We start from the raw sequence: 13,649 nt of genomic DNA, 5'->3' as shown, positions 1-13,649 counted from the left end.
TTTTTCTGCTCCTTTTTTCAACTCACTCAATATCACCATCCTCGCATTTCGTAGAAATGTGTGCGTTTTGGGGGTGAGGGGAATATGCTTGATGTTTTAACGTGTCGACATGCGTCTTGCGTATTTTTTAAACATGGCCATTCCTTTTTTTGTAACAGTACAGTATACAATAATAGCAGAGCAGCATAGCTATGTAGCTAGCCTAGTATATCTTTGATTTGATTGGTAAAAGACTGCTCCGGAGACTTCAACCGGAAGCAATTACATCTTTTGCTTTGCCCGATGTGCAAGTTAAACTTATCTCGGTAAAACATGTACATTTTGGCATTAGAAAATGAAATTTACTATGTTTAAACCTGGAATGTATCATATTTCAACTTGAACTGTATCACGTTAAAACGTGAATGATGAATGATAATAAACATCGATGTTTCTTGTCCGGTTCGAACTGGTGAAGACGAAGCTAAAAATAGAGCTGTGGAGTTTAAAGGGGAAGTACTGTACCCGGGTGAACAAGAAATCCCATCACTCGCAGACCAGAGCGATGCCGGAAAGGGCCATGCAAAAAAATAAATACTACGCTCCTCACTGGAATGAATTCGCCGATAAGTCTGCCTTCTCACTAAGCGAGTGTCTGTTAATACTATCCAGTGCAAACATTCTCAGTCGTTAAAAACAGTAGTATGTCGAGTGGTTCGTTAAGTTCCGTGTATAGTGAAGCACAAATATACCGGAAATGGTCGTCTGTTTGAAGGCTTGAGCGGTAGCTTGACGACAAGCTTCTACGTGAGGAAGAGCTAATTTCTACGATTTAACCACAACAATCTCTACATAAAAAAGAAAGAAAAAAAAAGACAAAAACACTGTTATTTCCAGACGACCTTCAAACGCAAGATGGCACAAGAAAACATTTTCCTCTTCGTTCCGAATCTGATCGGTGAGTTTGTGAAGCCGGCTGGTAGCTGCTAAGCTAACTGCTAATGAATGGCAAACAAATACTGTATTACAACACGTTTTATAAATGTCCCATGTTTTATCTCACTCAACGATAGCTCCGCAAGAGGACTTCACGCTGGATCCAAGCCTCGGCCTCGTGTAACCCTCCGACCCCGGTCGGGGCTTTATTCTTAAAAAAAATAAAAATATAAAACGAAACAGTACGTCACTTGCACGGGAACTCGTGAAAAGAATCATGATGATGATGATGATGATGATAATAATAATACTTATTATAACAATAATAAATGTTTGTTGACTTGTCTGTTGCTTATAGTGAAACTTACGTTCAATATTCTCTTCCGCATTGATTTTATTTAGAACAGCGTTTGATGTAATTTATGATTGTCAAGCAACATTTACGTTAAACTTCATACCCATTTCAAATATTGTTCAAACGAAAATGTATATACAGTATATATTTTTTATCTGTCTGCAGACAAAATGGTGCACTGTACCAGTCGTTGGTATTTGTGAATTAAAAGAGTAATCGATTATCAAATTGATAAATAACTATTTTGGTAATCGTTTAAAGACCACGTTTAACTTGAAATGATCCAAATGCCCTGATTGTTTTTGTGGTTATTCAAAACAAGGCGTTTGCAAACATCTATTTTTACTTTGAAAAACAATGGTCAACATTTTTGCCCAATTTCTGACAGATGTTACAGATCAAACCAGGAATGGAATCATAAATCATTTATTTACCTCTGTGCATTTACTGCAGTGTCAGATTGAAGTAATGTTCTGTTTTTGAATGAAATGATGGAAATGAAGCAATATTTTTTTAAATCTGATTCTGATTCATCCATTCATTTAAAAAAATAATAATTAACAGATTAATTGGTTATAAAAGAATTGTTAGTTTCAGATCTAGTTATTACTGTCGGATGTCATTTGTTGATGGAGAATGCATTACGTTGTTGTACAAAGTGGGTGAAAAGTAACCCCTCATTTAGAAAGAAAATCTGCAAATATGGCAACATTGGATTGCATTTTTGCCTCGACTTAACACTCGATGAGTCTTGTCCCCACCTACCAAGAGTTGTTGCCACAGACGGGTTATATTTTTTGTCTTCAATTCTTGTCCACAAATGTGCTGTTTGCTTGCGTGCAGGTTACGCCCGCATTGTGCTGGCGCTAGTGTCCTTCCTACTGATGCCGTGCTGCCCGTATCCTGCCTGTTTTTGCTACATACTCAGCAGCCTGCTGGACGCCTTTGATGGCCACGCTGCGCGGGCGTTCAACCAGTGTACGTGTTCCCCACTAGTAACTTCAAAGCTATCGGTTTATCCACAAATTAGAGTTTATTGCTCAGGATGTTTTTTTTTTTTTTTTGGTTTTTTTGGGCTTATGATGGCTGTGAACAGCGCTGGTTATTTAGCCACTCCTGCGACCCGTCTGATATTTTGACATGGCGCTTATTTAGACGCTAGGCAAAAAAAGCAGTCATTCGTAAAACCCTAAACATTTTCCCCAAAATGCTGATAAACATGATGATCATGACGATGGCGGTGACGTCATTGTCACCGTCGCCATCATCATCATCTTGATGAAGATAATGAAGTATGTGACGATGTAAATAAGAATTATAAAGACTGCGACGAAGATGGCGACAGTGACGATGTTGATGATGATTCTAACGAGGCTTGCGTGTGCCTGTGGTCATCAGCGACGCAGTTTGGCGCCATGCTGGACATGCTGACGGACCGCTGCGCCACCATGTGCTTGCTGGTCAACCTGGCGCTGCTCTACCCGTCCTACGCTTTCCTCTTCCAGCTCAGCATGTGCTTGGACATCGCCAGCCACTGGCTGCACCTGCACAGGTGGCGCGCTTCCTGCTGGACGGGGCCGCCGCCGCCCACCTGCCGCGCTTGCTAACCGTGCGCGCGCGTGTCTGCAGCTCGACAGTCAAGGGCTCGGCCAGTCACAAGAGCATCGACCTGTCCGGAAACCCGCTGCTGCGCGTCTACTACACCAACAAGGTCACACGTGCAACTTCTTCACACTTGACACACCTCTTGCGTGTCGTCGGCCACCCACCCTATTTTCAAAAATTCCGTTCCCTAAAGTTAATACCCCTTCTCACTCTTTTGCGCTGTTTTTCTTCACTCCCCAAAGAGGTCAAGCGTGCTCGCTTGGAGTGCTGACGCGTGTTGTGTGCGTGTGTGCAGGTGGTTCTATTCTTGATGTGCATGGGCAACGAGCTCTTCTTCTGCCTGCTCTACATCCTGAATCACCTGCAACAACCCAGTGGTAATTTTCGCACGCACCCACGCCACCCTGTGTGTGTGTGTTTTTGTGCTTGCGGCGGCTGGTGTGTGTGCCGGGGTTGTCATAGTTAACTAGAACTAAGGAAGTAACTACAAGTAAAATAGAAAAAAGCTTTTTTTTTTTTTGTCAACAAAATAAAAACAAAAGTGCTTTTATATATAGTCGCGTGTGTGTGTATCGTAACCAGTGCACACGAATGTGTTTCAGCGCTGGTGTACTGCGCCCTCGTGGCGAGCGGGGTGGTGTGCGCGCTGAAGTCGTGCATCAGCGCGGTGCACCTGGTGACGGCCTCTCAGAACATGGCCGCCATGGACACCGCCCAGCGCGCCGCCGCCGCCAGAAAGTCGCAGTGAGCGTTGGTCACTTCGCCGTCTTTGTCTCCAGGCTCATTTGACCAAATTCGTCAGATTTTCATTCAAACGTTTTGGACACAATCAACTTTTCTTCTCAATGTTTTTTTTTTTTTTTGGAGGGGGGGTGTCACCCATGACATGAGAAAAAACAAGTCAGTGCGTTTAATTGCATTCCCTCGACCAGCTTGGACGCGTGGGTACACAAATAGAGCGCACCTTGGCTCTAAACGCCAATAAGATGTCTTGAGAAGCCGCGCTCCATGTGTTTACCCACTTGTCCAGGAATTATTCTCTTATTTATTTGTATTTTGGGCACACGCATCTCCAGGGCGGCTGACAAGTACCTCCCTATTTTAAAGCACTTGTTTTTTTTTTTTCTGGACTACAAGTCTTCTAAGAAATTAATTTGATAAGTGGCCAGATTGGAGTTTGAATTCCATGCGGGCGCCAGCAGCTTCATTTGATTTGACGAGAAACTCCCCTGACCTCTTCAAACTAGTTGCTTTGCTACTGTAAACTTGCTCCTTAAAGCGGGAGTCAACCCAAACATATTTTTTCTCAAGAATATGTTCCCAGCAGGCCCACTAGTTAAGCCGCAAAATGCACTCGTTTTTCGCCATCTCTGGGGGCGGCCATTTTGTTTTCTGTCGCCTGAAAATGACATCACAACTGCTCACAACGACCAATCAGGGCTGACCTGTTTTCTGAAGCCGAGCCGTGATCGGTCGTTGTGAGCAGTTGTGATGTCATTTCCGGTCGAAAGAAGACAAAATGGCCGCCCCCAGAGATGGCTAAAAACGAGTGGATTAACACATATTCCAGAAACGCAATATTTATCAGAGTGCACTGTTTCATCTAGTGGGCTTGCATAGAACATCTTCTTGAAAAAAAAAATGTTTGCGTTGACTTCCTCTTCCACCAAAGAAGAAAAAAATGACAATCTTTAAACTAATTTGAAGACTTTTAAAATAGCGAGTTACTTTTCACCCTCGTCGTCCTTTGTGGCCTGAAATGGGTAAATTATCCTAATTGGTGGCCACAATTAAGCATTTGGTGCGCACATGATATAGTCGTGCCTTGACATATTAGTGACCAAATGTAGAAATTTTCTTTGAGATTCAAGATTTTTTTTGCTTTGGCTCGCAAGCAAAAAGCTTAAGATCCAAGCGCTGCATGCTGGCAGCAAACTCAACTGACTTGACCACAATTTGGCAGCTTTCAAAAGAGGCTTCACACTGTTTTGGGCCTCTCACAGCAGACGTTTACTCTCAAACTAAACATTAAACAAAGACACGTTTTCAAACAACCACGTAGCTTTGCTTTAGAATCGTCCGTTTATCTTAATGCTAACAAACAACGCTAACAAACCTGGCCACCTGGGGGCAGTATATTACAGAGCTACAGTTATACATGGAGACAGTCAAACTTTTCAGTAAAATGCAGTGAGATTGGTCATTCTTTGCAGAGGATAAAGAATATATATATATATATATATATATATATATATATACACACACACACACACATACACACACACACCCACACACACACACACACCTATGAGTATTCTTATGCTGTCTGTCTACGTGTGTTGCTCGGGTGTTTAGTTATCGCAGGCATGTCCAGCTCCGGTCCTCTGGTATACAAGGCGCACACACTTGAAGGAGCATCACAATGTCCACTGAATTGAGACCAAAAATATGGCAATAATGGTTTCGGTTAGAGTGTTACTTTTCCTATTATGGGGGACGGGGGGTCTGGAACGGGTTAATCTGTATTTCCATTCTATTTTTAATGTGTTTGGGGTTGCGTATGTTACGGGTGTTTTCACGCGTGCTTTTTCTTCCCCCTAATTCGATCTTTCTTAACCTTTGAAGCGATCTCAACTCAGCTCTTGTCAACTTCAGTTGAACACGAGCGCTCTACAATTGCTCGGGTCTGATCATGTGAAAGACGAGCATTTTGTTGCTCCTCAAGAGTTGCCTCAAAAGGATGAGACAGTGGTTTTTATGGCACCAAGTATCATTTTATGTGTGTGTGTTTTTCTCTTCTTTTTTTTTGCTGCTATGATTTGTGTACAACGTGTGATGAAATATGAGCAACGTGTAGAATGTATTATTAGCAAACACGTGTTTGTCTACTGCTTTAAATGCATTTGGAACAACTTGTATTTCTGCTTTTTTTGCTTCTGGGTGGTTTGAAAACACTGTAGAAATAAAAGCAAAGAAGCGTCAATCTCATCCGTGTGGATGATGTTTGTGATGTGACGTGATTTAAATCTAATCCTGCCATACAACCGTAGCTCAAGAAATTTAATCTGTTGTGTCCGGTTTGAAAAAAAAAACAACAACAGGAAATTAAGTAGAGGTGCAACAATGAATCAACAAGTAATCAATTATGAAATGAATGAATTTTGATCATGGATGAATTGTTAAGAGACCTTGTTGAACTTATTTCAGCCTCCCAATAGAAACTATTCTCCGATTTCTGTCGTCGTCCATGAAAGCAGATGGATTGTGCTTTTTCAAAATAAGAAAAACTTAATGATCAAACATGCAAACATCTGGTTTTACTTTGGGAAACAATAATCAGCATTTTTGCCAATTTTCTAACTTGTTACAGACCAGACCAGTAACTGAATCATCGACAATTTCATTGTGCATTTTCAGCACTGTCAGTTCGAAATATTTGTTTTTATCCGATTCAACGATAATTGATAAAATAATTGACAAGATTATTAAACTGATCGTTATCTGTAACCCTAAAATGAAGCGGCCATCTGTGAAAAATCGTTTTGGGGGGGCATTTGCCACCATGACAGCGTCTCGGGTCGTGTTTGCGAGGGCCGAAGTGAAGTCCTCATTGCTCAATGTTGACCCATCGAAGGACGAGCAGATTTGCGGCTTGACAAGCAGCCGAACGGGAAATTTATGGTTTGGCGGACGGACTCAGGCGTGAGCGCCGCTGGCACGCTCCAGCTGTTGTCGACCTGGGCGCATCATCGTCGGAACTGTTTGACCATTTGCGAATTTCATCGGCTGAAGCAGCAGGTCGACGCTGTTCGTCTGTTTGTTGTCAACACAAAATTGCGACGGGGGGAGGGGGGAGTGCAGTGGCGGGGGGGGGGTGTCGTCGGTTTGCATCTGCCGAATGTCGGCTTTTATTCGTCGGGAGACGACAGGACAACCGTGAGCCAACACTTTCCCTTTAAAGCACAAACGACGCAGCGGGACGGAGACGAGATTTAAAAAAAAAAAAAAAAAAAGAAAAGGAACAAGGACGGCGATGGAGGGAGGGCTAGAGGGAGGGGAAAAAAAGAGAAAGATGTCATCCCGGCCATTCAAACACCGAGGCGGAGCCAGGAACGGTGGCCGACCGGCAGCGTCCTAGTCGCGGGAGGAGCGCTACGCGAGGCCGAGGCTTGGATCCCGCGTGAAGGCCTCTCCCGCAGCTATCGCTAATAAATGTTTGCCAGCGCTTCCATCATTTGTGATCACCTTCATCCTCCTCTTAGTCACTTCATCGCTACTTTGCATGCTGAATTTTATGACAGCAGACATAAACAAATTGCATAAAAGGCACATTTGGAGCACGAATGACAGCCTGCGTTTTTAGCGCATCTAAATTCATCTGGTTTGCAGCATAACAGTACAGAAGGAGCAGGAAGTGCGATTTCGGCAAACGCCGTCCAGCGGTGCACGATTGTTCTGACAATTTGTCATTTTTGAGTGACTGCGCAGCGAGCGAGCGTTTGTTGCTTTGCTCCCTGGCCGAGGGAGCCTCCAGGCGGCCTGCCGCTTGCTGACTGGCCGCTGAGCAGCATGGACACTTCGTGGAGCAATTTCCTCTTTCAGGTGAGACACAAGTGCTTTGTTTCACTTACACTTGGGGGGGTGGGCGTGGGGGTTATGTGGTGGTGTGTGTGTGGGGGGGGGGAATTGGGTCACACGGGGGTCAGGGTCTGCCCCCCTCCACTGCCCTCCCCCAAGCTGCCTTCTGCATCCAGGTGTCAGGAAGGCGGGGGTGGTGGTTGGGCATAGTAGACATTTTATCTGTATTTGGTGCACAGCATAACGCGTATTTATTATCATGTGCATCGCGGTGCAGCGCTAACTACATAAAAAGCAATGTTTACATGGAGTTATGACAGCAAATTAATCACAATAGTATCACGTATGCAACCTGCAAGTCATTTCGTTTGGGACACGAACCGGTGCAAACCTTGGGCCATGACAAACATTACTAAAGATTTACTTTTGTGTCGAGTTCACAGCAATGACACTAATATGTAACACTACTTACATGACTTATTTTATGAGAGTATTAGTGCAGTATGACGTATGTATGGACGCGTATTGCTGCCTCACCTGAAAAAAAAGTCACATTTTAAGTTATAAATTTCACGTTAAAATGTGGGAAGTTTGACTTCTGCATTCGGCAAAACGAAGCAATTCTTTCTGGTTCAGGTCCTTTTTGTGTCTGCTAAATCAAAGTGACTAACTATGTAACTACGCTGCTCTTTTATGATACTGTAAAAAATAATAAGGCCAAGTGTTTGAAAAGATTTAACATTTATAAAGAAGACCCCCTTGGGCTCTGTCTATTAAGGCTGCATCTTTTTAAAATGAATTAATTTGTCAATGATTTTGTGGATTCATTGATGAATCGGTTAAAAAACATTTTTTCATTTCCACCCCTTTTTGGGAAAAACAGGACATTATTTCAAACTGACAGTGTAATATGCACAAATATAAATTGAGGATGATTCACATCCTTGTTTGACTCATGACATTTGTCAGACAATCGGAAAAAATGTTGATCGTTGTTTTTCCAAAGTAAAAGCAGAATTTTTTTTTTTTCTGATGATGTTTATCTTATCGGACAATATTTACAATTAGGAGGCTGAAATTCCAAGGATTTGGACAATTTAGAATTAAACAAGTCCCCCAAATGATTAATCGAATCTCAAAATAATTGTCGATATGTCACAATCGATTAGTTGTTGCATCTCTACTATCTGTCGATCTGGATCTAACGCTGTGTGTCCACTTGTTGACAGACGCCGTCGACTCCAGGCCAGCCGGAGGTGCCCCTGCAGGCGGAGCTCCTGCCCGAGCTAAGCGCCTCGGCACAAAGTCCGTTGGCCGAGCACCTGGTGGCGCCGCCGTCCACTGTGGACACGGCCGCCCTCAACGAGGAGCCGCTTCCCGGTGAGGGCCTCGTGGGTGACATTAAAATTTTTTTTTTTAAAAGTACACTGCTCCCTTGACTTACAAGATGATTTATTTTTGACTTGCCTGTATGAAAACAATGCGTTGATGAACCGCGATGTAGTGGTGCAAACATATGACACTTACTGAATGTAATGTGACCCCTCCCCCAGTGAAAGCATCGCCGCCCAAAGCACCACGCCCCGCCCACATCTGCGCCACGTGCAACAAGGAGTTCAAAAACAGCTACAACCTGCGGCGCCACCAGTCGGTGCACACGGGCATCAAGATGAAGGACCGCGCCGCCCGTGACAAGGACGAGGCCGGCGCCAAGGCGCTCCCCAAGCAGAACATGCCCCTCTCCCTGCTCCAGCTCACTCTGCCGCCAGAGCCCGCCACGCCCGATGCCCCGGACGGCCTACCCCGGCCCGGCCAGCAGGTGACGGTTTCGGTCGCCCCGGTGACCGTCGCCATGGCGATGCAGCCGCCCCCGCATCCCGTCCCGTCGGCGGCGCTGGTGGTGGTGGGCGCCGCTGCCGCCGCCGTGGACCAGGTGGGGAACTTGGACCCGCTCATGATGAAATACAGACTACAAAACATTTTTTTAAATTTTATTTATTTTCAAATTACCCGGTACTCATTTTGTTTTTTCTCATCAACCATTTTTTGCTGATCTGGCCAGTCAATTTGAGTAATCCCACTCACTGCGTAATTTATGTCACGTTCTACCAGGGGCGTAACAAAAAACAACTTGAATTGGAAAATCGATTTAAAAGATGCGAGGGTATCGAATCAAACCAAATTGTTCCACTTTGTAATATATCCACATACGTACCAAATTGTCTTTTATTGGAGAGCGATACCTTAACAGTACTGTCATTTATATGCAAGTCAGAAGTCCCCTTTGTGCTTTTTCCCTGCAGAATCCCAGCCCGGCGGCCGCCGCCGCGCCCGCCAATCCCGGCGTGGCCGCCAACCAGGTGCGCAAGAACCACGCGTGCGAGGCATGCGGCAAGGCCTTCCGCGACGTCTACCACCTGAACCGCCACCGGCTCTCGCACTCGGACGAGAAGCCGTACTCGTGTCCCGTCTGCCAGCAGCGCTTCAAGAGGAAAGACCGCATGAGCTACCACGTGCGCTCGCACCAGGGCGGCGTGGAGAAGCCTTACGTGTGCCCGCACTGTGCCAAGGCCTTCTCGCGGTACTGCCGCACACACGCGTGGCACTTCTGACCTTGGATCTCATCTTCAGGCTTCTGATTGGCCAAAAAGAAAAAAGAAAACAAAAAAAGGGCTGAGAAGAGTCCTCCTGGCTTGACTGCTCACCCAGTTGTGGCGTTGTTTGTTTTTGTTCTAGGCCGGACCACCTCAACAGTCACGTGCGTCAGGTCCACTCCACTGAGAGACCGTTCAAGTGCACGGTAACAAATCCCCCCGCCCCACACATACACACTTCCTCGACCGGATCCTTTCATCATCTTGTGGTCGCTCGCAGACGTGCACGTCGGCGTTCGCCACGCGGGACCGCCTGCGGGCGCACCTGATTCGCCACGAGGAGAAGGTGCCGTGTCACATCTGCGGGAAGCTCCTGTCGGCGGCGTACATCACGGACCACATGAGGGTCCACAACCAATCGCAGCACCACGCTTGCCACCTCTGCAACCGCAGTAAGATACAACTCAGTCGTGCTTCTAAGAACAATTGTGGCCAAAAATAAGAATTGCAATTACTTTGACGAGTGTTGTAATCACGATTGTTAAGGTGGGATGGCAGCTGGGAAGCGACCGTCTCATTGAAGAATTTAGCAGGAAATGGGAGGTTTTAGATGGGACGGTTGAAATTGTTAGGATCTGAACCGGTTTTTGACAGTGTTTGGGTTAAGGGCTGCTGTTTTGAAAGCTGTGCGAGTTAAACTCTTAAAGCGGAAGTCAACCCATATTTTTTTCAAGAATATGTTCCCAGCAGGCCCACTAGTTGAAACACGGCATTCTGATTCATTTTGCGTTTGTGGAATATAAATGAAGCGGCAAAATGCACTCGGTTTTAACCATCTCTGGGGGCGGCCATTTTGTCTTCTGTCGCCTGAAAAAGAGATCACAACTGCTCACGACGACCAATGACGGCTGACCTGTTTTCTGAATCTGAGCCGTGATTGGTCGTTGTGAGCAGTTGTGATGTCATTTTCAGGCGACAGAAGTGACAAAATGGCCGCCCCCGGAGATGGCTAAAAACGAGTTTATTTCACAAACGCAATATTTATCAGAATGCTCTGTTTCAACTAGTGGACTTGCATAGAACATATTCTTGAAAAAAAAAAAAAAATTTTGCGTTGACTTCCACTTTAAGTCAAAGTTCCGCTGTAATAAATCTCACCCAGGACGGAGAGTTGTAGAAATGACTCGTGGGCATTTCAGCGGCGCCGCTCTGACAGCGTGCCGTTTGCGCTTTTCAGGCTTCACCACGCTGACGTACTTGCGGGTCCACGCGCAGAAGCACCACGGCCAGGAGTGGAAGGAGAGCGGCGGCGCCCGCGGCGGCTTTGGCGGCGCGGGGCCTGGCGGGGTCCTCCTGTGCCAACTGTGCGGCGTGCAGTGCAAGACCACCACCCAGCTGCAGGGCCACATGGGCACACATGCCAACCAGACCGAGCCCGACCCCGCCGGCCCTGTGGGCGACGCCCCGCCCGCCGGCGACGCCGGGCTGCTTGTGACTGACTGCTCCGGCATCAGCGCGCAGACGCACAGCTAGCACGCGCGGGGCGGCATGTGAGCAAGGAACCCTTTGTGACATCGCGATGACATCACCATGATCGAATGATGATTTGGAGTCCGAGTGCCATGAGGCTGAGACCGCTGTGGCTGTCTCGGGAATCATTGTTAGCGACTCGCGCCATATGCCGTCATCATCACAACATAAGGATTTTTATATAGTGGACCTAGATAGTTCCTAAAATGTCCACTGAAAATCCCTTTGCAGTGATTCCAAACAGAGGTACAAATATTTCATCATTCCCAACTCTCTGATCACTAAAGAAAGATTTTTGGCTAGTTGAGTCAACAGTAAAGCGCCAAAGCACGACATAAAGCTCCTCAACTCACTTAAACATTCCCCTAGCACCAAGGTGGTGTCAAAGTACGACGTGAAGTTCCTAAACTTGCCTCAACATAGTTCCTTGGCACCAAAATGCCAGACGATGGCGCCAAAACACTACATAAAACCCCTCAACTCAGTTCAGTATAGTCCCTTTGCACCAAGATGGTGGCAAAGCACGACATGAAGCTTTGCAGCTCACTTCAACATTCCCATGGCACCAAGATGGCGTCAAAGCACTACGCGAAGCCAATACTCTAGAATAGTGTTATCACCAGCAATTCCCAACACAGCCACAGACTTGATCTTGGCCGAGTGGGTGGGTGGAGGTCTGCTTTTGATGACATCATTACGTTACATCAACATTTGCCGCCAACGTGCAGCGAAGAAGACTCGAGGCGAGGAAGAGAGTTAAAATGACTTTGTATAAATTCCTGTTTTTATCCCCAAAACATTCCATGAATTCTCATGTGTGCGTGAGACGCCGCTGGGATTGTTCAGTGACGTCAGCATGTGTGTGTGCGTGCGTGGTTCGCGTGTGTGCACTTTTTATATTTCAACGTTGAATGTGATGAATTTGACGTGTACTTTGTAGCTCCCTGCAGTGGTGCAACAATATGGAAGTTCATCTGTGCCATCCTACTTTCACATGGAATTTCTCACACTGAATTCGCTTTTCATCGATATCAGGGATGGGCAACTGGCGGCCCCGACCAAACTCTACTTGGTCCCTTGATTAATTAAAAAAATATATTTCAGTTTTGTTTATTTGAAAAAACAAAATTATTTTCATTTTTCCGAAAAACTGGGGGTACATTGCGAAAAAAATCTATAAAAAAGTAGGAAAAAGGGAAAATAACCAATTGTAAAAAATAATGGGGTGACTGTAGTTTAAAGTTGGAATATCATCCTTCACCACTAGATGGCAGACATGTCTTGATTGTGTTTACATCAGGTCACTGCCCTATATTATATACATAGGTAGGCCTAATATTTGTTTTGTTTATGTTGTTTATGTTTATAAAAAAAAATGCACAAAATGAGTTGGTTTGCTGTTCAGCAATTTTGTGCCGTCCTTGAATGGCAATTTTAATGCAAGAAAATCCCTTTGCACAGGAAAAAAGATAGTATGTGGTTATTTTTTGTTTGCTTCAAACACTGTTTTTTATAGTGGATCTTTTTTTTACGTGAGAAACATATTAAGAAAAATGAAATATATTACGTGAACATTTTGTCCATATTTTAAATGTCATTTTTGTCATACATCTGAAGAAGTGCACTGTCCTATGTGGCCCCACTAGTAGCACTGATGGAAAATTGTGGTCCCCTCCAACATTTAAATTGCCCATCCCTGAGTGATATACTCACATTTGAAAAAATTCTACAGCTCCAAACATTCAGTTAAAAACTAAAAATCTCCCAAAAATGATGAAATTATTCAAAATGTAAAACAAAACAAAAAAATCGGTGTAAAGAAAATAAAATCTCTGAAAGGTCAATGTAAAAAAAAAAAAATTGTAAAAATGTCAAGAAAATTCATCATCTCCCAAAAATCCAAATGTATCTCAGCGTCCCCCCACACCCCCAAAAATGGAGCGTCTTAATTGAAATGGAAACTCAGATGGCTCGGATGTCCTTCCATCGAGAACTGTAATCCTTTCCCGTGCTCGTGCATAGTGATGATGATCGTCGAGTGTAATAAATGCACTAAGTGAACTTTGTGCGTC

The 13,649-nt window shown here is 44.9% G+C and overlaps 2 protein-coding genes across 2 annotated transcripts; both read left to right on the top strand.

The window, feature by feature from the left end:
- The first annotated feature begins 501 nt into the window (after window positions 1-501).
- On the top strand, window positions 502-5,858 carry cdipt (CDP-diacylglycerol--inositol 3-phosphatidyltransferase (phosphatidylinositol synthase)). The gene is made up of 6 exons (XM_086056901.1): window positions 502-937; window positions 2,114-2,248; window positions 2,669-2,822; window positions 2,900-2,981; window positions 3,171-3,252; window positions 3,478-5,858. Exons 1-6 carry the CDS (start codon window positions 895-897, stop codon window positions 3,621-3,623), a joined length of 642 nt encoding a protein of 213 aa, XP_085913027.1. The 5' UTR covers window positions 502-894; the 3' UTR covers window positions 3,624-5,858.
- An 893-nt stretch (window positions 5,859-6,751) lies between these two features.
- On the top strand, window positions 6,752-13,638 carry maza (MYC-associated zinc finger protein a (purine-binding transcription factor)). The gene is made up of 7 exons (XM_086056860.1): window positions 6,752-7,477; window positions 8,683-8,833; window positions 9,007-9,386; window positions 9,757-10,034; window positions 10,190-10,253; window positions 10,328-10,499; window positions 11,285-13,638. The coding sequence occupies exons 1-7, from the start codon at window positions 7,445-7,447 to the stop codon at window positions 11,578-11,580; spliced, it is 1,374 nt and encodes a 457-aa protein (XP_085912986.1). The 5' UTR covers window positions 6,752-7,444; the 3' UTR covers window positions 11,581-13,638.
- The last annotated feature ends 11 nt before the right edge of the window (window positions 13,639-13,649 follow it).

The sequence above is a fragment of the Filicampus tigris genome, chromosome 16, assembly GCF_054856515.1.
Source record: "Filicampus tigris isolate MCC_2025a chromosome 16, RoL_Ftig_1.0, whole genome shotgun sequence".
Lineage (NCBI taxonomy): Eukaryota > Metazoa > Chordata > Actinopteri > Syngnathiformes > Syngnathidae > Filicampus > Filicampus tigris.
The sequence above is the reverse complement of the archived record's forward strand: the minus strand, read 5'-3'. Positions and strand labels throughout refer to the sequence as shown.

Bases quoted from the DNA above. Each gene is read 5' to 3' on its own strand.
- cdipt (XM_086056901.1), top strand. From the start codon at position 895: ATGGCACAAGAAAACATTTTCCTCTTCGTTCCGAATCTGATCG. The intron at 2,823-2,899 runs GTGGCGCGCTTC...GCGTGTCTGCAG, and splicing joins CACTGGCTGCACCTGCACAG to CTCGACAGTCAAGGGCTCGG. The intron at 3,253-3,477 runs GTAATTTTCGCA...AATGTGTTTCAG, and splicing joins TCACCTGCAACAACCCAGTG to CGCTGGTGTACTGCGCCCTC.
- maza (XM_086056860.1), top strand. From the start codon at position 7,445: ATGGACACTTCGTGGAGCAATTTCCTCTTTCAG. The intron at 9,387-9,756 runs GTGGGGAACTTG...TTTTCCCTGCAG, and splicing joins CTGCCGCCGCCGTGGACCAG to AATCCCAGCCCGGCGGCCGC. The intron at 10,035-10,189 runs GTACTGCCGCAC...TTTTTGTTCTAG, and splicing joins TGTGCCAAGGCCTTCTCGCG to GCCGGACCACCTCAACAGTC.